Genomic DNA, 24,765 nt, shown 5'->3' on the forward strand with positions numbered 1-24,765 from the left:
TGCATGTCCATACACATCGGTATATTTATTTTAATTTTTTCTATTTATTCTCTTAATGTAAAGTAAAAATTTTTGGATTTTTAGCTTTTGTCTCTTACGTTCTTTGTTGGTTTCTAAAACCACTAATAATTTAAATTTTGTAAGATATATCGCATAATTTAAAGATTTTTCCATACTTCTATTATTCCTTTTCTTACCGTTCACATATTTTGATATAACTGAAATGTGTATTAAAGTATTCTCATATTTATTAAAATTCGCCGACACATTTCACCTTATTTTTCAGATTAAGATAATTTAAGAGTTTCTAACAAGTTAATGTACAATAAAGTGTGAAATATCTCCGAATTTGCAGTAAATGGATGACTCTTCCATCAAAAGGTTCAAATCGCATAACGTATCCTATAGTTTTCCAGAATCGAAATCTGATTCCAGGGAAACGCTTAACAGTTACAAAAAGCTCTTAATTTCTGATAAACGGAGCAGCTATAGGGATGACCATACAGGCCTAAATGATACAAGGAAAAGAGCTGAAGCCCCTGATAAAGCCCATAGTTTATACCTCGGGACAAAAATCCAACCAGCATGGGAAACAAGAACCCTGAAAATAAATCCAGTAACCAGTGATGATTTGTCTCGGTTCCTGGGAAACGAACATCACACCCAAAGGTGGTCAATAATTAGTCAAATTATGTTCATTTTGTTATATAATTTACGTCGATTGCCGTTTTTGTGGAGTATATTTATATTTTTATGTGAAGTTATTGCACCATTTATATTGCCTTCTGGAGTTCCTAGAAGAGCCTGGTACTCTAGTGCAATTCCCTTGTTCGTTTCACTGTTTATGTCCATTTTTGTAAACGTCCTAGAGTTTACAAAGCGGTATAACTTGGGCCGATTCCTTGATAACAAAAAGTGTGTTTTGTTAAAGGACGGGAAACTGTCAAGTGTAAGAAGTGGTGATGTGGCTGTTGGTAACATACTGAAGCTAAGCTGTGATGAGCAGGTGCCAGCGGATTGCGTGGTTCTTTATACCAGTAACCCAGATGGCGCCTTATACCTTGACGCATGTTACCTTGATGGTCAAACTGACCTTAAAACAAAGTACAGTATAAATGACTTTAAAATCGAATCTTCCATACGCAGTTATAATAATTTAAAGGGTAACATTATTTGCGACAAACCATGTCCTGATATGAACAAGTTTTCAGGTATTTCCCACCATTATATATGTTGTAGGATTACTGAAGATAAAGGGTTACCCAAGACCTTGTAACATAACCGTTGATAATTTTATAATGAAAGGCTCAATTTTGAGAAACACAAGTTACGTATATGCAGTGGTGGTTTACACTGGCCCAGATACTAAAGCCAGCCAGAACTTCCTGAGGATTTTAAAGCCAATTAAAATCGGATGTCTGGAGCAGACGATAAACGGAATCTCCATATTCCTGGGCCTTATTTATGTAGTATGCCTTACTACTAGTATAATCGTGAGGTATGTAACGGTTTTAAGAGGTGTTGGCAAATTCAGCAAAAACGTCCAAAGCCCAGTCAATTCACTGCTGTTTATCATTTTCAGATTCACAGTATTGTATTCTCCCATCATACCAACTACACTTCCCGCAATAATGGACCTACTTAGACTTCTATACTCTCCCTTTTATAACACTTACTCCGACAGTATAATCAAAAATCTGAACAAAAAAGAGCCAAATGAGGTTACCGGAGGTACTTGGACTCTGAACAGCGGTTTATGTGAAGAGCTTGGACTTGTGGATTTCATTTTCACAGATAAAACCGGAACCCTTACCACAAACAATTTATCAATAACTCTTGTCACTATTCTTAGTAAAAGTTTTACACCAAAACAGCTGGTACAGTCATATCAGCCTGCAAGTTCTTCTAATATCTCCACTAACGGCCACACCCCAGAGAAAGTTAATGGCAAATCTAATAGAGAACATAGTGAGGAAAGTGAACACTTTATGAGACTGTTGTGTATATGTAATCCCTGTTTAAACATGGATTCGGAGGATGGTTACAACTCATACTCTTCAGGATACAAGTCGAATTATTCAAGGGCTTACTCCTTTAAATTGAGCCACTTCAAGACTAAATCTTTCGATAGGTTTCACTTTAATGATTCGGGTGAGAATTTTGATGAAAACCCCCATTCCGTCAACTTGGATGATCATTTTGATGAAAATTCTCAGGGTGTGGATAACTCTGTGGAAAATGAAGAGGAGGATGAGGTCGAGAACTTGCCGATGTATAAAAAAACCAAGAGTAAAGCACATTTTGGTACCGTTTCATATATAAATGACGAGAACGTATCAAAAGAGTTGTTTGACCTGAGTAACAGAGAGAGTTTGAAGGAGGAGCGGCGGTATTTGACGTGTATAAGTAAGGAGGATGAGTGTATGGTAAATTTAGCCAACGATTGCGGTTACTTTGTGTCTAACAGGACAAGGGATAGGATATCTGTGAACTGTAATGGTAAGCATGTGAACTATGAAATTTTGGGAGTGAACGAGTTTACAAGTAGTCGGAAAAGGATGTCAGTTTTAGTGACAAATATCCAAAACAATGAGAATTTTCTCTACATCAAGGGCGAGGCTTACTCAATGTTGTCGATTATAAATGATCAAAATACAAAACTTGCAATAGAAAGCAGATTGAAAAAGAATTCAATATTTGGTTACAGGGTTATAATTTGTGGTTACAGGTCCATGACATCTACTGAGGTGCTAGAGTACGAGTCATCTGTCCTAATGCACAGGGACGGCTTGGACGAGTTATGTTCAAGATTTGAGAAAGACGTGAATTACTTGGGAATAATAATGTTCCGCGATGAAATACAGCGAAATATAGTGAAAACCATAGACTTGTTAATGGATTCCGGTATTAGGATTTGGGTACTAACTGGGGATAATAAAGAGGCCACAATACAAACGTGTTATCTTACAAAGTTGCTAGTGGTCCCGACTAACATATTCATTATTCAGATTAAGGATTTGCTGGCTGATTCGATTACCCCAAAGAGAATAAGTGACTCCCTGGGCAGTGATACTGACACCGTGACTGACAAAATTGACATGCTTGTTGATAATATATATAACAAGTATATCCTGGAGCGGAATAACAGTAATGAACAGCTATGCCTGATTATAGAGTCTGATGACTTGGAGATTATTATGCAAGGTAACAAGGGCCAGCAGATTTTCATGAACATGGCCTGCTCATCAGATGTTGTAATCGGGTGTCTTTTAACCCCAATTCAGAAGGGTCAGCTGGTGCAAATGGTCAAAACTAAGCTCATTCCAACTCCTATAACATTATCCATAGGAGATGGGATCAACGATGTCCAAATGCTCCAACAGTCACATCTTTCAATTTGTATCCTAAACACCGCCTCAGATGCTTCCAATAATAAAAAGAATAACATCCAATTTGGAGGTCCCTCAAATTCTTTTAACGCCAATAACACTCGTACTGGTAAACTAAATGTTAAACTAAATGTTCCACTAAATGGTCCACTGAATGGTGTAGTTAATGGAGTGCCTGATAAGGATAACACTCCTGACTCTGCTGACAAGAACGACACTGCAGAATCCTCAGAAACTACCGCTAACAGGCACCAGGATAAAGGTTTGGGCCTGGAAAAGAGTGTGTATTCAGACAGTTTGGACACTAATGAGAAGTTGGTGATAAACAATGACATAATTGGTTACTGTGACTTTTGTGTGGACAGCTTCAGTAACATCAGGGAGCTTTTGTTTAAGCAGGGCACTAGGATGCTGAAGTCAACTTCACTCATTATTTACTTTACCATTTACAAGGGACTTGTTTTTATACTGCCGATTTTTTACTACCAGATTTTTACAAACTGGGTTGGACTTGACCTCTACGGGTCACTAATCACTATCTTATACCACCTCGTCTTCACATTCATACCTCTCATCATGTTCATTCTCTTTTACCAAGACATTTCATACGAGATTTACAACCACATTTCAATTCTATACACCATCAGTATTTTTTACTCATTTATCATACAATAGTTAATTTTATAGTATAGTTATATATCTTAACATACTTATTCAGTTAATAATTTTATACATTTAAGTGTGTAATGCCCTAACTTATAACTATCTATAAAACAACTATTTAATATATGTTTAGGCAGGAGAAGAATATATTTGAATATAAATAATAGTTTATATTGGATGTTGGAGGGTATTTTGGGTTCATTTGTGAATTATTTACCGTTGCATTTACTGGTGATAAACAACGACAACATATACAAGAGTGAGGTTATAAGTAACAGAACCTTTGGACTTCTGATTAGCGTGTCCTCAATAATAATCTTCAACACCAAGCTTCTGATAAATTATACTCCAAACACGGGGAATTTCACCTTTATTAGCTTGTTGTACTATTTTGCATCACCGCCGCTGTATATAGGCTTAGTCCTAGTCTCGAGCAGGCGTTCTCTAAGGTTATCGTCACAGCAAATACTCAGAATTATACCCTTTTACATCTTAATTCCCATCTGGATCACTTTCACAGTTATCTTAAACATTCTGTCAAACCTGCTCCAGCTTTATATTCTCCCCAACCTCATCAAACACATCAAACTCTACATCATCAACAATAACAACACCATCAACTTTAAAAGTATTTTACACTCATTTCCCTTTTTTTCTCAGTTATTCACCGTTTATTTTATTTACTGACTATATTCTCAGTTTTTCACTGTTTATTTTATTTACTGACTTATATTCTCAGTTTTTCACCGTTTATTTTATTTATATTCTCAGTTATTTTCGCAGTAATTATTCATTCGCATTTTAGTATAAATTTGTAGATATAAAGAACATTTTCAACTTTAAGAACATTAATATAAAGAATTTGATGCCAGTTTCGCGGCCGTTTAAGGTGAAGAATATCCACGGCGTTACTAGTAAATTTGAGTGTGGAGTCACTGAGAATAACATAAATAAGCTGATAAACATTTATACGCTGAGGTTCAAGGATATACAGCTGGAGTCTGACTACAGGCTTGACAAGAACAAGAAACACTACTACGAAAACGGTCACTGGTACAAGATAATTTTCATTTTACTGTTCTTGTACTATTTGAGCAGCTTTGTTGTTGAGTACTTGATCCAGAAGCGGTGGTTTAAGGCGCCAGTCATCTACTGTGTAATTCCCACAGTGCTGTTGGAAATTGTGCTCGTAATCTGCATCATCATCTCCTTCAATCACAGGCTCTTTATCAGGTTTATCAACCACATTTTATATTCGCTGGTCACCTTTATGATCGTTCAGCATGTGTCAAACAGGTTCTTACTCAGGTCAATCTCCTGGCTTCACACAGTTCTCTTCCCCATCTTCACCTTTGTCATTCTCCGCATACCATTCATCATCTCCGTAGGACTCAACCTCATCTTCCTCATCAGTATCTCACAATACAATGCAATTAGTTATGCAATTAGTTATGTAGTTAGTTATGTAGTTAGTTATGTAGTTAGTTATGTAACTTAGTAAAAGGAGTAGATACGTATGTATAACTGGTAACAGTTAATAGCCCCGTAACACCGTTTTAGACACGTTAATATCGATAAATAGTACGAATATTCATATACTGCCGTTGTTTTTTGGGATTAACATATTCGTTGGATTTGTGGGCTATGACTTGGAGTATAAATCGAGGAGTAACTTCATAATGGAGTTTTCGGTGTTAAATTACAGGCAGAAGCAGAGTGAGCTTCTGAACACCATGTTACCAAAGATTGTCGTCTCCAAAATGATCAACGCTAAGCTCAACGAAAACGGAATTCCAATCGGTTTTGAGGCCGAGAGACATGAAAACGTCACTGTCATTTTCGCAGACGTTTATAATTTCCAGGAACTAATTGCCACAATTGAGCCGCACAGGCTGGTGGAAATTCTCGACACTCTGTTTCTATCTTTCGACCGATGTTCGAAGGAGTTTAACGCCATTAAAATCGAGACGGTTTCTGAGACTTACCTCACCTCCATGGGCCTAAACACCTCTTCAACCTCGCAAACAAAGTCCCTGGGCATGACAGACGGCCATGATCACGACCAATCGAGGAATAAAAAGTCTGGAAGTAGCTTGGGCAGGAGAAGTAGAAGGAGTAAAGACATTGCAATTGACACTGCCGTAAACAAACTCGACGCCTACGTTCAAGCCGCGTCCTCATCTCTCGACATGTCCATCGCCATGCTCCAAGTCGCCACAACCATCAAACTCAACACCAGTATCACAATTATTTAGCTTCCCCTTACGGGGTGCCCAGTTGTATATTTTACACAGTTACTTATTAACCACAATCTAGTAACATTGTTGTAGATGAGAGTATTGGAGTTAAGATTGGTATAAACAGTGGCTATGTGATTAGTGGGTTGGTTGGAAGTAAGAAGCCTCAGTATGCGTTGTTTGGTGACACTGTGAACACTGCGAGTCGTATGAAGATGACTGGTGAGGTTGGCCGGATTCACATTTCTGAGAGCACCTACGAGCTTGTAAAGGGCGACAAAACTCTGGAGTTTATTAACAGGGAGATTGCGGTCAAGGGCAAGGGCGTGATGAATACGTACCTCCTAGAAAAAGCGCTGGGAACAAGTTACCCCAACTTCAGTAACTCCAACAATAACCTCCACGAAGTTGACATTTACTACAACATGCTGAATAAGAATTACTCCGCTTCAGCATACGGTGACGGTACTTCTTCCTCTGGTGACACTCTTGAGAACATTCCTCTGAGCAGCAGAGAACTGAATGTTCCTGAGGTATCACTCACTGATGATGAGCTTAACAGGATAAAGAACAGGAGAACTAACATTAACAGAGCAGTGGGAAACGAAGATGATTTGTACGATAATTTGTACGACTATAACACTCTGAACACCAGCTACTCCTCCAATGTCACAGTTGGAAGTCACAAGAGAAAGTGCTTCAAATTTAAAAGGCACTCATCCTTCATGAGTAAATCAACCAGCATGAGGCTGACACGCAAGTTCACCAGTAGACTTGGCACTAAACACTCGTCGTTTTCCAAAAACAGGTTCAGCGTACACTCGGCCAAAAACACCAGCATAGGAAGCTCCAGCATCGTTTCCAGCCTCTCCACACCCAAGGAAAAGAAACGCAAATCTGATCCCTCACACACACTCAAGGAAGGTAATCACACTATTCACACTATTAACATAAATATTACTATTCACACTCACTATAGTATTAACATAAATATTACTATTAACAGTATTACTATTAACACTCAAATATTACTATTACTACCGGCAATACGTATTGGCGTGAGAAAATGTGCAGATGAGATACATATGAGAAAGAACGAGAGTATATTATTGAAGTTTAATGATAAGTTGCAAGAGGACAGATACAGGAACAACTTTTACAACAACGTGAATAACATTTCGATCAACGAATACGCACTTTTTATTTTCCTGGTAATGTTACATATGATAATAAAATTTTAGATCACCTTCATTGTCCAGAGTATAATTAACGTAAATGTACCCCGGATATATGTCCAGGACAATAATAAGCTAATTGTATATTTGAACTATATTCTGTATTGGACTGTCCGATGTTTCTTTATCCTAATGTCGTTCATACTGTGGATGCTGTTCCACTACAACTTTTTTATACAGAACAAGGAGGATAATAAGAAGATTAAGGTCTGCACCTTCTTTGTAAATTTACTTTTCGTATCCGCAACCTGCATCTTCGCTCTCTCCAACTCCTGGTCAATCAAACGCACCGAACAGTATCGCCCATCCAATTACTTATTTCAACTCACTAATCTATTATACATATTGACCCTATGTCATAATGGCTGTAGTGTTGATTATAATTTATGGCTGAATAGTGACAGTGTCGAGTTTTACTTTTACTTGATTCTGCTACACCATAGCACCGGAATGCTGTTTCAAAATTGTTTACTCATCGACTCCCTGTTCCTGGTACTCTCAATGACCTTCATCTCATCCTCGGTCCAAAACAACGAAAACACCGTCACCGCACTCTTCACCATTCCAATCTGCGTACTATTCAACCTACTCTCCGCACACTGCAAAGTAAACACACAGCTCACCCAGCTATATACTTAATTACTCAACTATTTATACTACTCTTTATACTACTTTTTAGATTAGTTAACTATTAGACTACTCTTTAGATTAGTCAACTCTTTACATTATTCAACTAGATTATTCAACTGGATTAGTCAATTGTGCTATATATAATATTGAAAGTTCAATGAAAATAGGAGTCGATTGACCGTAAGAAGTATTATACGAATGAGAAGGCGTATATGATTGAGACGAGGATAAATCAGATTTTGAGTGAGATGTTGCCGAAGAGTATACTGGAGGAGTTTAAGCTGGAGAGGCTAAAGATGTGTTACATTCACGAGAACATGTCATTTCTGTTCTCTGACATCGTTGGATTCACGAAATGGGCAGAGTCCGTTGACCCCTCCGAAGTCATTGCACTGCTTCAAAAGCTGTTCGCCAATTTCGACCGCAACACTACCAACTTTAATCTCTACAAACTCTGCACAATCGGCGACGCCTACGTCGCCATCTCAGAACCCAAAGTCATCGGTATCCAATGCTATTTTAGCCAAGCACATATTCTGTAAAATATATAATCTAACCAATGGAGTTAATTTTGGCTTAGATAACAAGGACATGAGGATCCAGGACCTCGAGAATATACTCCTGATGGCCTATTCCATGATACACATCATCGACGAAACAAGCAAAATCTTCAGCGTAAACTTATCCCACACATTATAACTATTATACATATTCCACACATATTCCACATATATTGTGAATTATTATGATATTGCTGGTGTTGAATCCAGTGAGACACGTTAATTTTGGGTTAGATACCGGATTTGAAGATGCGGATTGGGTTGCATTATGGGAGTTGTATTGGTGGCGTGATTGGTTCTGGTAGGCTTAGGTACGATGTTTGGGGCACTGACGTTTACACTGCGAATATGATCGAGAGTAACGGCGTTCCCGGCGAGGTTTGTGTTTCTGAGAAGTTTCGGGACATAATAACACGACATTTCCCCAACAGGTTCAAGTTCGAGCATCACAAAGATATTAACATCATTGACAAAACCGTCAAGAGCTACATCATCCGGAATAAATCCAAGGAGGCTATGCAAAAATCTCCTTTTTCTCAGATGAATTTTGCAGATGCCGGCAATGTGTAGTGCGAAGGTGAGGTGGATTTACAGCCAGTTTTTGAAACTGAGTGACGGGGAGCAAAGTAATTTTTTACATTTATAATTACATTTCTATTTAGATTCTCTACGATTATTACTCGAGAGTAAGCTGAAATTGCCCGAAGATTCAAAAATTATTAAAATCAAGACCCCATTTCCTCATCCCTTGTTCCTTTTCTCAGAGTTTGCCAGATTCACTCGGTTTTTTCATAACTTCACACCTTTAGAAGTTTCAAAAACACTGTTACTCCTAAAGTGTTTTGAACCTGCAAATAGTCGTGAAATCACTAAAATTAACTAAAATGTGCGGCTTACACATTAACTGATTTACACTATTTATCCTTGCACATTTCACTCATTTAGCCACTTTTGAAATGAATTGTAAAAGGTATTGTTGCCTGGCAACTGGCCTCTTGTTTGCCACCGTTTTTCTGTTTTTATTCGGCTTCACCTTTGAAGGCTGTAACCACTCCTTTGCCACTTTCCTATCCAGAAAACTATATGAATACGTTTTGGACCTGTATAACGATGACACTTTCGCTTTATTTCTGACTCTTTTCAGCTACTTTGGGCAGTTTCTGGCCAACATGTTCTTTTACAAGGGACTGCCATCAAAGTTTTATCTCCACTGTTATCCTCTGCTAGGTGATAATTACCTGGAAACTGTTCTGGAACCCTTACCCGCAGGTGCCGTAATGGCCTTTAAAAGATTCGTCGGCTGGTTCTATAAACTCTACTGGACCCTTTTAAAACGACAGTTTAGTTACTTTTACGTTTTCGGATTCTTTGGAGTTATGGTCTCTGTACGGCTTTTACTCCTTAGCTTACTATTACTCTCACTCTGGTTCGCTGTAAAATACTTCAAACATCTGCTCAAACACTTTAGATTCAAGATGGCACTACCACTTGTACTTTTTCCCTCATATCTTATGGTACTCGTAGTCTACCACCTCACCTACGAGTCTTTTTTCACACCACTTCACCTCGCCGCATCGTTACTACTCGTAGGAACCCTTTCCTACAATAAATTCAAACACTCACGTCACTAATCTTATTATTCATAATATATGTTATCTAGATTAGTAGGTTAGGGTATAGGAGGGTATAGGTGGGTATAGGAGTTGGAGTTGTGTAGGATTGAATTGATTAGTATAGAAAATGTTTAAGGAGATTCAGGTTAGGATTATGGTAGGGATAAGTATAAAGTGATATGGAACAATATCTAATCATCTCCTTGTCAAGAATAAGACTTATAGTCTTACACTGAGCATTATTGTATGCAGTTTTAAGTCCATCGAATTTAGTTTCAACTTCGGTATATTTACTTTCTTCACTACCATTAAGAGTACTTTTATATTGAGTTTCTTTTGCTTTAACTTTATCGTAGGCATCTTTGACGGCGTCGTACTTACTGACTACTTCTTCAGCCTTTTTAACAAGATCAGCATTATCACTTTCAGTAGCATCTTTAAGTGCTTTAAGAGCCTTTTGGAGACCTTCAACATGTTCACTGGCTCCTACAGCAGTAGCAAGTGCTTCGACAAGTCCTTTAAGTTCATTATTACTAGATAGTTTAGGTTCAGTGGCTAGTAAGTTGGCTTTACTATATAGGTCAACGGCCCTCTTCCAAATCTTAGTATCAGCACTACCAGTACCAACTTGGTCTTTGAGTAGGTTAGCTTTCTTGACATTGAGCATAGTGTTGTAGACTTTCTTAAGATCTTCGTAGGCTTTATCAACAGCCTTGACCTTCTCATTATCTTTATGAGTATTGTAATTCACATTACTTGTTAGTTTAACGTATTCAGTTCTGACATCTTCAAACTTAGTTATTACTTGACCAGCATTAGTATCATCAGGACTCTTGGCTAGTTCTTGTACTTTATCGTATAAACTAGTACTATTATTATTTTTGGCTGCATTTTTAAGATTTCCGGCTTGAGTACTAAGTCCAGTAAGTGTACTATCTTGAGCCAGCGTGTTGGCTCTACACTGGAGTCCACCTGGAAAACTACTCAACTACAACACTAGAAATCACATATGGATGATAAAACATTATGAAAGTAATCTTAATTCTATCAACTGTTTCTTTATTCCTTTTCCCAGCAACGCCGATGCTATTACGCAGGCTCCTAAAACAATATTTACTCTACCACTAATACACAAGTAAGTAGTCGAGAAGTAATAACTAAGTATACCAGGGGCCAAATAAGGAACTAAGTAGTCAGATAACTCTGTAATAAATAACTAAGACCCCCGGAGGGAGATAACTACATACAATAGAGGATTAACTAGATAAATCTGTGTGAGCGGTAGCAAGCCCCGTACCGGCAACAAAAATATGTAAACAGATAACGATGAATCCTGAGATATAAAAAACTCTGGCCTTTGTCTGTAAACAGTCTGGCTCCACTTGAAACTCATCATGTAACGCCTTATATATCTTAAATGATGAATTCGTAAACGTATATATTCCCCAACCTATCACAATATTAACACTATACTAAGTTAGGATAGTGGAGTGGTATGTGTATAATCCGGGTGAACTCCAAAGTCAAGCGACAATTGGCCCGGATAGTAGTGAGGCGGGGGACTGCCACGGGGAGCTAGTTATATATCACTAATACCATAATATTATATAATACTATAGTTGGTACCTGAGATACTAATGTCGATAATAACTACTGTTATGGTAATTATTGCTGTTATCGCCCACTCATTCTCCGTACCTACACAATCTCAGTCCACTCATCACACAACTAACTATACCTAACTATACCCCTAGAGGGAGCAAACTATATAAGGGAGAGGGAGATAGTTAATTATATACCCCTAGAGGGAGCTATCTTAACTATATAACTATAATACCCCAAGAGGGAGCTACTTAACAATGTAAATATTACCTAGATCCTTGTTGGAAACGAAGATGTAGTAGGATGCCATGAGTGTGGAGCAGATGGCGGAAGCAATGAGATTGGCGAGTGAGTTGAACAGAATTGAGCAGTGCAAATCATGAATAAAGGGAAAACTAATGGAGACACACGTCATAACCAACAGAATTATGTGAAAAATTGATAAATACTTTAACCACTTTTTCACAGGGTTCTGAATCAACGGACATGGACCACCCCCCTTAGGCCTCTTAAATGATTTCAATATCAACATTAATGATTATAGTGTTAAAATAGTATTGGAGTGGAAATAGTGTTAAATGTGTTAACTCACGGGAAATGGAGGGAAAATTGAGTTGTTTATCCGCCGTGAAGAGTGGAGATGAAAGAGATGAGGTCGTGATTTTTGAGGATTGTGTTTTCCTTATTTAACAATTCCCAGTCAGTATTATTAACCAAAACCAACACACCCGGCCTTATCTTACACTTCTCCCTACTATTCAAACGCCCATTATACCTCGAAATATTACACTCTATCAACACACTTTTACACTCAGTTTCCTCACTTTTCCCCTCAGTTTCCTCACTTTTAGCCTCACTTTCCTCAGTATTCCCTGAATTATTGTCTGAATTACCTGTGTGATCGGTGGATATGGAGAAGAAATCTTTTTTTGAGCCGATGATGTGGTTACGGATGTAGCAGATTAATTGTCCTAAGTTAATATTTTTAGAGAAGATTTTAAGTGTTAGTTCCTTTTCCTGGTCAATTACGAGAGAATCTAATCCACCGCTAAACTCTAACGTCACAACTGTAACACTCTCATCCATACACATCCAACTCTAACACGTGAAATATTCTTATTTTATTAAAATAATATCAATTATTTGTAAAACGTGTTAAATTGTGTTAAAATCAGGAAATTTTGAGGGAAAATAAAGAATAAATAGTTCTTGTCCCACGATAATAAAATTTTAAATATTTTATTATTTTAAATTTGTAATATATTTTTCAGTAAAAGTTGTTTATTTATTATTTCTAATCGCTAGACTAAATTTTTATTCCAAACACTCAAATTACTATTTTTCAATATTTTGACGTTATTTCAATATTTTGACGTTATTTCAATATTTTGACGTTATTTCAATATTTTGACGTTATTTTGATAAATTTTTATAAATTTGGAGATATTTTAAAGTTATTTAAATTATTTAAATTTTGCAAGATTTTTCAGTTTCCATAAATTTCGTAAATTCCGTAAATTTGCCTTAAATTTCGTAAATTTCGCTTAAAATTTTAATACTTTTATATATGAATGCAAGTGGCTGTGGATTACTATTTGAACCAGGTGGAGATAACAAATTTGGACAGCATAATAAACAACGCACTGAATTGCGAATTCGTATCGGAATCTGAAGTGGTAAAACTTTGTGAAAAGGCGAAGGAAATTCTCATTGACGAGAGTAATATTTTATTTATTAAAGCGCCAGTCACGGTCGTTGGTGATATCCACGGCCAACTCTATGATTTAAAAGAATTATTTCGTATCGCAGGATCCGCTCCAAACACTAATTTCCTCTTCCTCGGCGATTATGTCGACAGAGGCTATTATTCCGTCGAATCCGTTATTCTCATCGTCTCACTCAAAGTCAGATATAAACACAGAGGTACCCTTTACGGAGCTTGCTTCCACTTAGTTATGTAATTCTTACAGGGTTAACAATCCCAATGGGACTCTTTTTGTCCCAGAGTCATTATATAGTATTACTATAGTAATATAGTTAGGTAATTAGCTCCCCTTGGCAGTCCCCCGCCTCACTACTATCCGGGCCAATTCCCGCTTGACTTTGGAGTTTACCCTAGATATTACTATACCACTAGACTATTCTGACTCAATTACTATATAAATTCTAACGATGGTTGTAGTATTTATAATAAGGGGGAATCACGAGTGTAGGCAGATAACTCAAGTCTACGGCTTCTATGACGAATGCCTACGTAAATACGGTAACTCGTACATCTGGAAATGCTTCACAGGTATCACTACTCTTCACTCTATCAACTATTTACATTATTCCCACATTTTCACTGTGTTAGAATTATTCATTGTGTTAACAGTGTTAACATTATAAATTGTGTTTGCAGTGTTAACATTATAAATTGTAGATTTGTTTGATTTTTTACCATTGGCGGCTTTGATTGAGAATAAAATATTTTGTCCGCATGCTGGTCTTTCTCCCTCCATTGACTCACTAGATCACATCCGGAAACTTGATCGGTATTATACACCATACCACTATACCTAATACTATACTTACATTAATACTGTACTTACATTAATACTGTACTTACATTAATACCATACAATACTTAATAGTATAAAATAGTTAATACCATACAGTAGTTAACAGTATACAATAGTTAATAGAATAGTAAGTTGCATAGTTAGTATAACAAAGTAAAGTATGATAATATAGTAGTAATGTTGATTAGAATCCAGGAGATCCCGCATGAGGGTGCGATGTGTGACTTACTATGGTCCGATCCTGAGGAGAGAACTGGCTGGGGACTTAGTCCCAGAGGTGCTGGATTCACCTTTGGCTATGATATCACCAAAGCCTTCAATCAAAACAACGGACTCGATCTCATCGCCAGAGCACACCAACTCACCATGGAAGTTCCAACACTATTCTTATATTCACACTATATACTATACTAATACTATATTAATATTACTATACTACTATTATACTACTGTATTGTACTGTAAGGAAGGGGTGGGTTAGAGAGGTCGAGGACCAGTCAATGGAGTAGACTGGTCCGAGAGCGAAATTTTTTTCCTTGCTGCTGTTTTTTCCGCGCAACTTCTTACACAGATTACTCTCCAATTTCTCCTATTTACTCCTATTTACTCCATTCATTACTATAATTACCCTTAATTAAGTATATAGTTGGTGATAATGTTGTTAGGGATACCAGTGGTCACAGGACAAGAATGTGGTGACGATATTTAGTGCGCCAAATTATTGTTACCGCTGTGGGAACCAAGGCGCAATCCTAGAAATCGATGAACAACTCAATTTCACTTTGTATTTTCTACTGAGTTATATTATTAATACATTGTGTTAATGTGTTGTAGTATCCAGTTTGATCCTTCACCGGAACGAGAACCGCCAATCATTCCCGAAATCACAGATTACCTTTTAGAAGATATCAAATACATCAACTAATCTCTAATTTACTCTATTACTTGTGTATTACTAGTGTATACTGTAAAAGTGTGTAAGAATGTGTATAGTGTGTAAAAAAGACACGTTGGTGTCGAAATAAGACACGTTAATGTAAAAAGTGTGTAAGATGTGTAAAAGTGTAAAAAATGTGTAAGAATGTGATTAAAATTGAGAGTGTTTGTGGAAGATGCAATTGTCTTGTGAGACGAAGTTGACGTGGTTGTTGGTGATGTTGAATCGTTTAATTTTATTATTGTGAAAGAGAATGTGTAGTCTGTTCACCAACGGCTTGATTACGATTTTGTATATTCTTTTACACTCTTCCGCGCTAGACCACAGCACTGCTTCCTTATATTTTACCATGTGACAACTCACTTTAAACGCAATTTCAAGGTTATAATTCGTGGGAAATATCCGGTATTCCAGGGGGTCCAACTCTCCATTCACACCGTAGAACTTTAACTCAGCCAGGTTAACCCGCGATTCAGTAACGTCAATCCACTTGTTCCTGCCCGTTACAAATCGAAATAACAAATACTTGTTACTGAACATTAGGAGAAATTTCTCTACGAGTCCGTCAAAAAATGAAATGTGGTTCAGCTGTTCCGAGGGACTTGGCGCAGCATAAATTAACACAGCCTTGCCATCACTGGGCACATCAAACACTTTACTAAAACGATACTTTTTACAAGGCCTAAACTCTTTTAACTCACCTTTTTTATAGACTTTAAAGTACTCCGTAGAGTCCTCCTCGGTAATGTCCAACGACACAGCACCGCCGTAGAACAAATCCTTGTAAACCTTTAATACCTCAACTGGTAAGCCATGCCTATTCGTAACCAACGGATAATGCCTAGTTTCACTCCTGAAACACAGGTTTATCTCATTATTGGTCGGTGTGACGGGTACAATTTGCCCATTCCTCAGCTTCAAACTAATTTTATTTTCGAGTAAATTGTATATGAAAACGTCGGCCACAGTGCAATTTGTGAGTTTTAGCCCTGGAAAGTAAAATTCAACACAATACCTCAGGCAGTATAACGTCACAGAATAGCCGCCGGGTAATTCCTCTATGGATTTCACATCTTCATCGCCAAAATGGAATTTCAACTCGCCCAAATTCATTCTTGTTTCTGTAATATTAATCCATCGCTTCGTCTCATTCCAGTGGTACAGGAAATAATTAAACTTATTCGTCAAAATCGCTAAATATTTTACCATGTCCTTTTTATACAACGAAACCTCCCTTGCACATTCTAATACATCTGTAGACTCCCAAATTACTCTCACTCCCGATTCACCGGAATTGTCCGAATCACCAGACTCATCCGAATCACCTGACTCACCCGAATCATGAGATTCGTAGGATTCAATGATTTTATTGAATAGATTCCCGTTGATGGGAATGAAATTGGTGTAGTGGTCTTTGTCTGGGATTTGCCTTTCGTTGAAAACGGTGTTGAAAATGCCCGAGCTTTTAGTGCCGAAAATTTGGTACTTGTGACTATCAGTGCTAAAATTCTTACTAATGTCCAGAGTTAGCCGGTCAGTTCTGACCCATTCACCGTTTTGCCTACTGAGTTTAACAAAGTCCTCATTGTTCAGGCGTAAAATCACACTCTTTGACACCGGTGATATCCGCTCCACCTGTACCACATACGCATACTCATTTACATCTTTCGCACTATATATTATTTCACCCTTTAATTCCCTATTCGTAGTCATTGTCTCACTAATAGTGTTAGTAGTGGACTCAGTAGTAGTGTCAGTGGTAGTATCAGTAGTATTGTTAGTAGTAGTGTCAGTGTTAAACTCAGTGGTAGATTGGGTAGAATCGATAATGGTACTGAATCCGTAATTACTATTGCAAGAGTATGTGCCGCCGTTTTTATGTTCGAGATAATCGATTTTATCAGTGGAGCCTTCAATTCTTATGTCTACAGTGAGTGGTTCCAGAGCCGGCATGGGTTTCCCTAATTTAGGGTTCAGAAATCCATTATTCACACCAATCACCAACTTAACACTCTAATAAATTATTTAATTAGGTTATTAACTTACACATATGATTAGTAGTTGCAGTAACTCCATCGTAAACTGAATGTATCCAAATGTGCGTTGTTAATCAGGTTAATTATGGTTAATTTTGTTAGAAATGTTGTAGAAAGAGAGAAATTAATGTTTAATATTGAATTATTAAGTGTTTAAAGAGTTGAATTAAAAAGTCAAATTTGGGGTCAACGGCAGGAAAATAAATTTTTACCTTATTTTACAACTATTTACAATTGGAGTAATTTAGCCAATTTCAGCTATTAATTAGCTGTTAATTTGATATAACTTGGTTAATTAGGGGTTAAAGTTAACTATCACTGCATTGGCTCATACCAGTGTGCATTAACACAGTATTACTATATTATATATATATATATTATATAGTATAGTACATAGTATATATAGTATGTATATATAGCATAGTATAATGTGTGTCTGGGTTTACGGCTAGTAAATAAGGTGCATGTTACACGGGGTATAACACTATCTAAAGGCTTCTAATATACTATAAACAACAAATTAATGAGTATTAATTGGTGTATAGTACTGAAATAAGTGTTATCTTACTGTATACTAATACTATATAGTATACTCCTAATACTATACATATAATACTATAATATATATAATATACTATATATAATATACTATATATAATATGCTATATGGTATATAATATGTATGTATGGTATAGTTATATTGTTATTAGCATTGTGTCCATTTCCCTTTATAATTTAACTTGTAGTGTATAATTTTAGTTCCTGTGTTAATTGTGATATTTCTCTTGTTAACGTAAAGCGAATTAATAAATTTATCACCAGTTCCGCAGGTCCAAATCACATCATCTTCATATCTCAACTCACTGCAACTTACATTATCATTTATTATATACTTTAATCTTCTCAAATCTCGTAACTCAACTCTGTAATCGCCCGTATCCAATAACACAGTGGCACCTTCTGGATTCCTAGTGTACAGGGTAATTTCCCTCGGAATGAGGTATACTTTCTCTTTCCACTCGTCTTTAATGTATTTGAATAGGGTAATTTTATCCTTGAAAATTACTTGCAGTTCCCTGTTCTGGCTACATATGACGTGTAAAAAGCTGTTTTGGCCGGGTTTCAGGTATATAAATAACTCGTTCATATAGCTGAGGCCGTAGAATTTAACCCCGAAATTGGTCGAATATATGAATTTCGGATCCTTGAAAATGTCCAATTTCACAGTAAAATCTGATTTGTTTAGCTTAACTCCGGTGCCAGTTTGACCATTACGCGTATAAAGTCCAAGCTCAGGTAATTTGTACTCCTTCTCAGTTAGTTCACCTTGTTCCAGTGTGGACACGACAAACTTATCTTCAAATTGGAGTATAAACTTTTTACTCTTTGTCATGACTTTGTATTCTAAGCCTTTTGGATAAGTTTCATTGATTTTTTTGGTCCAGATTACCCTGTCGTAGTGCCTAATTTGGACACATCTCATACCGGTTTCATAGTTGATTAAATACTTACCCCTGGAACTTGAAGTGATAATTAACTCATTTCTGTCAATTAAAACTAAATTACCCCTTTCCTCTGTGTAATGTGTAATGTGAGATAACTCCTTGTATCTTACATACCAGTTACCATTAGCTTCAACACATTTGAACAAAGTATCAGTCAGGATTGAAATAGTTTTATCAGTTAAATTGTAAATTACTTTCTTTATAGTGTCGGATTTGTTTCTGGTACTCTTTCGCATCATCCACACCAGCTCAAATCCCATCCTGACCATTGTGCACTTGGTACCCTCAGATACTGTAAAGACAAATTGCAACCCACCAATGATACTTAGTTTGACACTGTATTGGTCACTGGTGAGTGGAATGAACTCGCCGTTTGAGTGTCTGAAATATAACTTAATTGGCGGGATTTCACAGTGTTCCACAGTAAATTCACCATACTTAACTGAGAATAACGAGAATTTATCCTCAAACTCAACAATCGTAAGGTTAAGTTTTTTGTAGAAAATTAAGGATTTCGGGTATTTACCTGGTTTAGCTCTGTAAAGCACAGTTTCACAGTGTTTTATCTCATCACAAATGACATTCGGATCAAAATTATAATAAAAATTGTAGCCAGAAATTAGTAATTTATAGCCATTTCCCCTGATAACTTGACCGTCAAGGCCTAGTAAATGGTTAATTATGTTCCTGAAACTCTCACGCATCACGTCAATTCGCACCAAAAACAACTCCTCCAATGATTCACACATTTTACAACTTTCCACAATACTATTCTCAGACATTAAGTCATCTACCGTAGAAACACTTAGTGGAGATTCACTTGCAGATTCACTTCTAGAGTTAATTGTAGAGTGACTTACTGGAGAAAAGTTTGGTGTGGATTCTGTGTGTTCTGAGTGACTGAGATTATCGTGTGTTGGGATTGGTTTAGGGCAGATTTCGCGTTGTTTAGTTTGTTTAATTCCTTTATTAAGCTTTCTTTTAATGTCTTCGATGAGTTTTCGGTCGATAGAGTTGGTATTGCGGTTGTCCCCGGGTAAGTCCAATTTCCTCAGTTCTGAATCCCGGAGTAACAGAAAAATATTATTATTTTCCAGGTCAAATAGTAAGTATTTGGGAAAATTATTCCGTTTTGTAATGTGCCAGACTAATTTCCCGTCAAATCTGATCCTTTTACAGTTGGATCTGAGTTCCATTACGAGGATTAACTCGTACAATTCTACTACACATTGGAGGTAATTAAAATCTCTGTTATTATCCAGAAATAGTAACTTCTCAATATTGTACCGCAGATGTGTGATGTTGACCCAAGGACTAAGGAGACTCTTCCGCTCCATTATGATTGGTTTATTATTCTTCAAAATCGCATTATACTTCGGATATCCATTTTCACTCATTTTTGTGAATATTTCCACAAATCTTTCAAGTATTTCACAACATTTCTCATTTTAGCTAGCCAATCTATTTAGACATTACGCAACTAACCACGAAGACATTACTATTATATAATCACGTAAATAAATAGATTTGTAGTTTGACATGTGTTTAAAAGATGTTATTTTACGCTAATTTGGGCTTAATTTGGCGTTAATTTGGGTTATCCAGTGGTACAGTATTATGGTACTATTATACACATATGTATATACACATATAATATGTATATAATATAGTATATATTACATTGAGGATACACTTACAAATATTAACACCTCAAGTACGTTTGGTGAGATTTGTTAATAATTCCAAGAAATCAAGTGTTCATGGAGATTTCTCAGGTTAAGTTTATGGACTAGATCGAGTCTGACCTGTTGCAGGAGTCCCAGTTCCGGTCTGACCTCCGTCATTAGTAGTACCATTCTGACCCGAACTAGCTCCAGTTCCTGTAGCGTTTGACTTGTTAAAATCTAATTTCTTAGTTTCATAATCGCTTCTGACGTGGAAATTGTTTGATTCAAGATCCAGTGTAAATGACTTGAGTTTTTCAAACTTCTTATCATCAGTACTTTTCCATACATCTGCTTCGCCTAATTTTATCTTCTTACACTTTACACCATTTAATATTACCAAGTATGAAAACGTAAATCCAATGTCAATTTTGTAATCTGACGCACTGAGTTCCTTGTCATTATCATCCAGGAACTTGAGATTACTAACATCATGTTTCTGACTGGTGACATCAGTCCAGGGACTATTCTTGTTTTCCCTGTAGAGAACTATTAGCTTACAACTCTTAAGTAACAAGGCAAGATGTTTTTTACTATCTCCTTTACCTTTTAGTACCACTTTTACGGCGTCATCATTATCCTTAGACTTCCAGACTTCAGTCCCATTTTTGCCCACTATCTTAGAAAACACACGATTATCTTTAGCAGCGAATGATCTAGACTTACCATACTCAGAGTACTTGAACTCTTGGGTACTCATATTCTTTGTTATGTCAAGAGTAAGACCAGTACCCTCAGGACCCGTAACTTCCCTCGTCTCATCTTTACTATTTGTTATAGTAAATTTAGTATTACTAAGATCTATTGAAAATGCTTTAATTTCCTTATAATTTGCATCGTCAACTGATTTCCAAATGTCTTTATCAGCGAGCCTCACAGTGAGACATTTGACTCCATTGTTGAACTCGTAAATGTAAGACAAATTTACAATAGAAACTTTATAGCCAGATGAAGTTATCTCAGTGTTATTCTCTCCATAGAACTTAAGCTTAGTAATGTCAGGTTTGGTAGAGGTAATATCATTCCAGCAGGGCTTTTTAGAACCACAATTAAAAGTGCCAGATTTGCCACACTTGTATAGAAATACAAATTTGCCACTCTTGAGAAGAATGAGAAGTTGTTTCATGTTCTTTCCAGAACCCTTTAGTACCACTTTTACTGCGTCATCATTACCACTAACGGTCCAGATATCATTATTACCCTTCACTATCTTACAGAATGTATGAGTATCTTTAGCTGAGTATGTCCTGTAGTCTCCATCCTTGGAGTAGTCTAACTCGTTGGTACTGCTGCTCTTCTTTATGTCAAGGGTAGCAGCGGTACCACCAGTTGATTGCGGTGACCCACTAGGATCCGCTCCGTGGGCCGATTTGTAGTGGCACGATATAAGAATTGCGATAAAAATTAAAATCTCAAATTTCATCAGTATTAACTAATTCATATTTATCCCACTGAGATTAACATTATTAAACCTTAGGAGTATCATTCCTATGGGTGATTAGGAAACGAGGTAAGATATCTTCCCCATTCGCCGTGAATTCCTATTCTATACTCTTTGGGTTATTAATAAATTTATATTACATATTACAGACGTATATAATATATTATATACCCAGAGCATATCATACATGCGTATCGTATAGTGTATTAATGCTCCCTTAGGGAAATTGTAAACTCATCAAATAATCACATAATTATACTTTATTTAGTGTTATACGATGCTATAGTTAAGATTATATAGTTAAGTAGCTCCCTCTAGGGGTATATTATTAGCTCCCTCTAGGGGTATATAATAAGATAGCTCCCTCTAGGGGTATTAGTTAAGTAGCTCCCTCTAGGGGTATAGTTAAGAGTATTAGAATTAGCTCCCTCTAGGGGTATATTATTAGCTCCCTCTTGGGGTATAAAGTTAATAGTATTAGAAGTAGCTCCCTCTCCCTTATATTATTAGCTCCCTCTAGGGGTATATAAATTAACTATCTCCCTCTCCCTTAGGTAGTAAGATAGCTCCCTCTAGGGGTATAGTTAAGAGTATATAATGAAGAGGTATAATATATTGAGGTTAGGTTTACAAATTTTAAACCTTAAATCTATCAACTAATTTAGTGATAGCACAAATACACTTAGTGATAGTACAACTAAACTTAATTTAAGTTTTTAAATGCGATTCAACTCATTGTAACTCAACGAGTTTGACAAATATTTAGTCAATTAAGAAATCAAGTGTACATGGAGATTTCTTAGAAGATTTAGTCTTTGACTATTTAACATCAACGTCTAGAAGAATCTTCAGGGGTTCTACCAGATGAATTCTCTTGAGCTCTTGTAGCAGATGAATGTACTGTATGACCTGTACTAGGTAAACCACCTGTAGCACTTGCATTAGACGGATCAACTGTAGCACTACCGGTATTGGCATTGGGGTTGGTATCATTGTTCTGACTGTTAATGTCGATCCATGGTTTATTCTTACCATCCCTGCGAAGTTTTATAACTGTATCAGTGTTAAGGCAAATGGACACTTCTTTTTTAGGACTACCTTTACCCTTGAGGACAACCCTGGTGGCGTATTCACCATCTTGAGCAGTCCAGATATTCTTGCTACCTTTCACTATCTTGGAAAATCCATGACCAGGCTTAGGAGTGAATACTATACTATCGCCATAATTCCTGCACTCGTAATCCTTGGTACCATTGGTCTTCTTGATATCTAGAGTGATCTTGTTAGCACTAGAGCCACCAGATTTAGCCGTTGTAGTTGTACCGGATCTTGAAGTAGAAGATTGTGTTGTTGTAGCAGCCCCTGGATTAGATCCTCCAGTAGCTTGAGCTTTGGGAGTAGTTGTCCCGGAAGAAGCTCCAGAATTGGTAGTCTGGGCTCCTCCAGGATTTCGAAGAGAGTTTCCTCCACTTGATTGGGATGAATTAACACCACCAGCACCATGTGCTGGTTTGTAGGGACATAACAATACTGCGATAAATATTATAACAATTTTCATCAATATTAGCTAACAGTTATTTATGATGTTACGATAAGATTATTAGAATTGCAGATTCTCATTGCTATTCCTAGCTAGAGAACTGCACCTCGTTATTCCCCATCCAGTATTCTGCACTCATCTTATTTTCCCAATTCTCAACATTATTTACTAGTTCTCATCTCTTATACCATCCAGCATACTCATACCATACTATACACAATAACAATAGTATACATAATAGTATAGTACTCCTAATTATATAATCTATAGTATAGTATAGTATTCTAATTCTGTAGATAAGGTGTAGTATGGTATTCTGTGTGTAATTTGGGTGGAGATGAGTCCCCGGAATTAGACTATACTGGCACCAACAACGCCATTAACTATAGTATATATAATGTGTATAGTACTTGAGAGTATAGTACAGTAATAGTATAATAGTTGAGAGTATTACTATAGTATTAGTACTACAGTTACTGGAGCAAATCTTGATACATACTATAGTATAGCATTACATGACTGTAGTTATGTGTCTGTGGTTATGTGTTAGGCATATGACTTGAGAGTATATTACAGTAGTAGTATAGTAATTAAGAGTATTCTGGGTATAGTACAGTAGTTAAGGTTATAGTAGTTAGGGTACACTAAGTTATGTACTACTATACTATACTCCTACTACTATACATATTATACATAGTATATTATATATAGTATAGTAATAGTATAGTATTATAGTATAATAGGTATAGTATCTTAGGTATATAGAAGAGTATAGTAGTACTATAGTATTACTCTATTTACTCCAGCTACTCTATGTATATTATCTAGGTCTAGGTATTAGATCCCGTACTCACGTCTGGGGTTATGTGTCTGGGTTTTTACATAATACCGTACTAATACTATAGCGTACTAATACTACAGTATAGTCTAATCATAGTACAGTAATACAGTATTACTATAGTACTATACTGCAGCAACTATAGTTAACAGTACTATAACTACTATACTATACTATTACTATACTATTCCACTAATTATACTATTGTAATACTGTATTAGTATAGTATAGTACTGTACATGTCTGGGTTTATA

General features: G+C 36.5%; 10 protein-coding genes across 10 annotated transcripts; 3 read left to right on the forward strand and 7 right to left on the reverse strand.

Moving 5' to 3' along the window:
* The first annotated feature begins 280 nt into the window (after nt 1–280).
* On the forward strand, nt 281–9,473 carry ATP8A1 (Adenylate and Guanylate cyclase catalytic domain protein). Its single transcript, XM_061305486.1, has 13 exons — nt 281–1,211; nt 1,240–4,035; nt 4,186–4,680; nt 4,871–5,464; nt 5,613–6,290; nt 6,383–7,213; nt 7,364–7,500; nt 7,531–7,820; nt 7,896–8,130; nt 8,322–8,658; nt 8,735–8,829; nt 8,949–9,340; nt 9,377–9,473. The coding sequence occupies exons 1-12, from the start codon at nt 359–361 to the stop codon at nt 9,282–9,284; spliced, it is 7,677 nt and encodes a 2,558-aa protein (XP_061161450.1). The 5' UTR covers nt 281–358; the 3' UTR covers nt 9,285–9,340; nt 9,377–9,473.
* A 197-nt stretch (nt 9,474–9,670) lies between these two features.
* TpMuguga_02g00849 (putative integral membrane protein) lies at nt 9,671–10,360 on the forward strand (the record flags this gene model as incomplete). The annotated part of the gene is made up of 1 exon (XM_760324.2): nt 9,671–10,360. One exon carries the CDS (start codon nt 9,671–9,673, stop codon nt 10,343–10,345), a length of 675 nt encoding a protein of 224 aa, XP_765417.1. The 3' UTR covers nt 10,346–10,360.
* Nucleotides 10,361–10,442: 82 nt separating this feature from the next.
* On the reverse strand, nt 10,443–10,994 carry TpMuguga_02g00850 (Tpr-like protein; the record flags this gene model as incomplete). Its single annotated transcript, XM_760325.1, has 1 exon — nt 10,443–10,994. The coding sequence occupies one exon, from the start codon at nt 10,992–10,994 to the stop codon at nt 10,443–10,445; it is 552 nt and encodes a 183-aa protein (XP_765418.1).
* A 343-nt stretch (nt 10,995–11,337) lies between these two features.
* Nucleotides 11,338–12,461, reverse strand: TpMuguga_02g00851 (putative integral membrane protein; the record flags this gene model as incomplete). Its single annotated transcript, XM_760326.2, has 4 exons — nt 11,338–11,428; nt 11,625–11,777; nt 11,954–12,025; nt 12,200–12,461. 4 exons carry the CDS (start codon nt 12,459–12,461, stop codon nt 11,352–11,354), a joined length of 564 nt encoding a protein of 187 aa, XP_765419.2. The 3' UTR covers nt 11,338–11,351.
* An 86-nt stretch (nt 12,462–12,547) lies between these two features.
* Nucleotides 12,548–13,015, reverse strand: TpMuguga_02g00852 (Urm1 (Ubiquitin related modifier) family protein; the record flags this gene model as incomplete). Its single annotated transcript, XM_760327.1, has 1 exon — nt 12,548–13,015. One exon carries the CDS (start codon nt 13,013–13,015, stop codon nt 12,548–12,550), a length of 468 nt encoding a protein of 155 aa, XP_765420.1.
* A 171-nt stretch (nt 13,016–13,186) lies between these two features.
* Nucleotides 13,187–15,437, forward strand: pph-1 (Serine/threonine-protein phosphatase 2A catalytic subunit alpha isoform). The gene is made up of 6 exons (XM_760328.2): nt 13,187–13,852; nt 14,112–14,222; nt 14,352–14,463; nt 14,679–14,862; nt 15,156–15,274; nt 15,325–15,437. Exons 1-6 carry the CDS (start codon nt 13,501–13,503, stop codon nt 15,413–15,415), a joined length of 969 nt encoding a protein of 322 aa, XP_765421.1. The 5' UTR covers nt 13,187–13,500; the 3' UTR covers nt 15,416–15,437.
* Nucleotides 15,438–15,577: 140 nt separating this feature from the next.
* Nucleotides 15,578–17,503, reverse strand: TpMuguga_02g00854 (uncharacterized protein; the record flags this gene model as incomplete). The annotated part of the gene is made up of 2 exons (XM_760329.1): nt 15,578–17,440; nt 17,474–17,503. 2 exons carry the CDS (start codon nt 17,501–17,503, stop codon nt 15,578–15,580), a joined length of 1,893 nt encoding a protein of 630 aa, XP_765422.1.
* Nucleotides 17,504–18,169: 666 nt separating this feature from the next.
* On the reverse strand, nt 18,170–20,365 carry TpMuguga_02g00855 (uncharacterized protein; the record flags this gene model as incomplete). Its single annotated transcript, XM_760330.1, has 1 exon — nt 18,170–20,365. One exon carries the CDS (start codon nt 20,363–20,365, stop codon nt 18,170–18,172), a length of 2,196 nt encoding a protein of 731 aa, XP_765423.1.
* A 385-nt stretch (nt 20,366–20,750) lies between these two features.
* On the reverse strand, nt 20,751–22,115 carry TpMuguga_02g00856 (uncharacterized protein; the record flags this gene model as incomplete). Its single annotated transcript, XM_760331.1, has 1 exon — nt 20,751–22,115. The coding sequence occupies one exon, from the start codon at nt 22,113–22,115 to the stop codon at nt 20,751–20,753; it is 1,365 nt and encodes a 454-aa protein (XP_765424.1).
* An 847-nt stretch (nt 22,116–22,962) lies between these two features.
* TpMuguga_02g00857 (uncharacterized protein) lies at nt 22,963–23,691 on the reverse strand (the record flags this gene model as incomplete). Its single annotated transcript, XM_760332.1, has 1 exon — nt 22,963–23,691. One exon carries the CDS (start codon nt 23,689–23,691, stop codon nt 22,963–22,965), a length of 729 nt encoding a protein of 242 aa, XP_765425.1.
* Nucleotides 23,692–24,765: the final 1,074 nt, after the last annotated feature.

This window comes from Theileria parva, chromosome 2 (assembly GCF_000165365.1).
Source record: "Theileria parva strain Muguga chromosome 2, complete sequence, whole genome shotgun sequence".
Classification (NCBI taxonomy): Eukaryota; Apicomplexa; class Aconoidasida; order Piroplasmida; family Theileriidae; genus Theileria; species Theileria parva.

What these genes read in the sequence shown, in the direction of transcription:
- ATP8A1 (XM_061305486.1), top strand. Translation starts at nt 359, where the DNA reads ATGGATGACTCTTCCATCAAAAGGTTCAAATCGCATAACGTATCCTAT. An exon ending in TGATATGAACAAGTTTTCAG is followed by an intron (nt 1,212 to 1,239) that starts GTATTTCCCACC and finishes TATATGTTGTAG; the next exon opens with GATTACTGAAGATAAAGGGT. An exon ending in CAACCTCATCTTCCTCATCA is followed by an intron (nt 5,465 to 5,612) that starts GTATCTCACAAT and finishes ACACCGTTTTAG; the next exon opens with ACACGTTAATATCGATAAAT.
- pph-1 (XM_760328.2), top strand. Translation starts at nt 13,501, where the DNA reads ATGCAAGTGGCTGTGGATTACTATTTGAACCAGGTGGAGATAACAAAT. An exon ending in CACATCCGGAAACTTGATCG is followed by an intron (nt 14,464 to 14,678) that starts GTATTATACACC and finishes AATGTTGATTAG; the next exon opens with AATCCAGGAGATCCCGCATG. An exon ending in CACACCAACTCACCATGGAA is followed by an intron (nt 14,863 to 15,155) that starts GTTCCAACACTA and finishes TAATGTTGTTAG; the next exon opens with GGATACCAGTGGTCACAGGA.